This window comes from Sceloporus undulatus, chromosome 2, assembly GCF_019175285.1.
Source record: "Sceloporus undulatus isolate JIND9_A2432 ecotype Alabama chromosome 2, SceUnd_v1.1, whole genome shotgun sequence".
Classification (NCBI taxonomy): domain Eukaryota; kingdom Metazoa; phylum Chordata; class Lepidosauria; order Squamata; family Phrynosomatidae; genus Sceloporus; species Sceloporus undulatus.
The window spans coordinates 238,727,149-238,729,478 of NC_056523.1; the positions used below are offsets into that span (position 1 = coordinate 238,727,149).

The 2,330-nt window shown below is 33.2% G+C and overlaps 1 protein-coding gene across 50 annotated transcripts in view; it reads left to right on the forward strand.

Moving 5' to 3' along the window:
* PTPRD (protein tyrosine phosphatase receptor type D) overlaps positions 1 to 2,330 on the forward strand; it is a 1,118,901-nt gene that overhangs the window by 965,243 nt on the left and 151,328 nt on the right. For all 50 annotated transcript variants that reach the window (XM_042455420.1, XM_042455423.1, XM_042455433.1 and 47 more), the window contains one exon: positions 1,278 to 1,537. In XM_042455420.1, coding sequence (XP_042311354.1) covers positions 1,278 to 1,537 — 260 coding nt within the window. The remainder of the gene's footprint in view (positions 1 to 1,277; positions 1,538 to 2,330) is intronic.

Genomic DNA, 2,330 nt, shown 5'->3' on the forward strand with positions numbered 1-2,330 from the left:
ATTATTATTATTATTATTATTATTATTATTATTATTATTATTATTATTATTATTATTATTATTATTAACCTTTATTTATGCTCATAGTGAAACTTTATGTAGTTTACTCTTTTCCTCTTCACCAAAATTCTGAAAGTGGTATTCACATGAAGAAAGAAAAGAAATACATCATTGTGCCTTACAGTGGTGGCGTAAAATTACATTTGGACTGAGAAAAAAATCATAAACAATGGTCATAAAACCAATTAGAGTGAATGGGAGCCTGACTTATTCTTCTGAATGTTATCCCAAATCTGTACATGTTGTCAGACCAATAGAAAACAACATCCACTGCACTGTCAAATTAAATATTAAATGTGAGGTGGTTAGCTGCCGAGAAACCATATCAATAACAATTAATTTTGAAAAAAGGAAATTTTATAAAAATTAGATTAGTTAAAAAGAAGTTGAAAGAAAGCATAAAGAGGGCCATATTTTTTCAAAACAGTAGACGTTTATTTAAAACTACTGTAGATGTACAATATTACACAGAAGAATATGTACAACACATTACGAAAACTGCAAGTGCTGATATTTATATATTCAGCTACCTGCAGGACTGGCCCTGTCATCAGGCAGAGAGAGGAAGCCACTTGAGGCTGTTGATTATGAGTGCATGAAAGGGCAATAATTATTATTTAAATGGCTTTTTCCATATAATAATTATTTACCTGGATTGTTCCACCTGCCTAGGCATTTAAACAGCCGAGAAATGTAGCTGTGGTGCAGAAAGTAGAGGAATTTGGTGCTTCTTTTAGGTTCACCCTAGAAGGATTAAACTCTCGCCTTTCACCACTCTACTCAGAGAAGGAGGTGGTTCCTTTTTTTAATATAAAGTTAAGGTAGAGCTTTTTGGGGGGTTGATTTTTTTGACTAAATTTTCTTGATACCAAAATATATAGATTATATCAGGTTCACCACCAAATTCAGGTATAGATTATTTAACATGCCTTCACCCCTTTCTTTTTACCTTCTCAAAGATTATTTTATGGCCACTATGGGGAACTGGAACATGCACATTTGGATACTCAGAATGATCCTGGAGTGTCTTCTTGTGTTCATCTCTTCATGTTGTTAGCAATAATTTTCATGGTCTATTACAGAAGTATTCAGATTTTAGCTAATTGTTATCATGCATGTACTCTTTGTTTCTACATAGATAATAGAAAAAAATCCTGTTTTTTTTTTAAACTATGCATATTGTGCTAAAAAATTAATAACGAATGTCCACTTTCTAGATCCTTTACGATGATGGGAAAATGGCAGTTGAGGTGGATGGTCGAGCCACTCAGAAGCTTATCACCAACTTGAAGCCTGAGACATCTTATTCATTTGTGCTAACCAATAGAGGGAATAGTGCTGGAGGTCTTCAACACAGGGTAACAGCAAAAACGGCACCAGATGTTCTACGTACCCAACCCCTATTCATTGATAAAACCAATCTTGATGGAATGATAACAGTAAAACTACCAGAAGTACCTGCAAATAAATCCATAAAGTAAGTTACAATTTATAACTCACTAAAAGTTGCAACACTGTAATAACAAATTGGATAAGCATTGTGACTACAATAATGAGCTTATTTATGTTTGAAGGTTTTACTGCATTAACTACAGAGCTAAGAGTCATGCAATGAAATTAGCATATAATAATTTCAAGGCAAATTATTAAAACGTTTGTTATGTTATTTATTTATGTATCACTTTAAACTCCTGCATTTCCTCTATAACACAATTCCAGGTGATGTAATTTAAGCTCCTGGACGGTTTCCCAAACTGATATTGTCTGGGCCTAGACTTACCTTATTCACGATTACTGTAATATGTTCTTTTAAATTAATTGGACTTGCTGGCTAGGTGTGATGGGAGTTGTAGTCCAACACATCAAAATCTATTATTATTATTATTATTATTATTATTATTATTATTATTATTATTTCCCTCCTTTTTCCCGGTACAAGGACTAACCAGTCAATTCATAATACAAGTTCTATTGGCAGCTTATAAAGCAAATACAATAATAAAATAGAACAAGTGTGAGCAACTTTGCATCCTCAACCCTCCTATGCGACACACACACACACGTGCATGAAAATACTTTTTTGCTTTCTTGTTCTCTTTCTAAACAGTGATCAGAAGTGACATTGCCTGACTTTCTGTCACTGTATTGAAGGATAAATACAGAGAAGAGAAGTTATTTGTGAGGAGGTGTGGGTTCTGAGGAGTATGGAGAAGAGTAGTAGTTGTTGTTTTAATGTTTAATGTTGTCACCTAAATAAACATTGAGGGGGT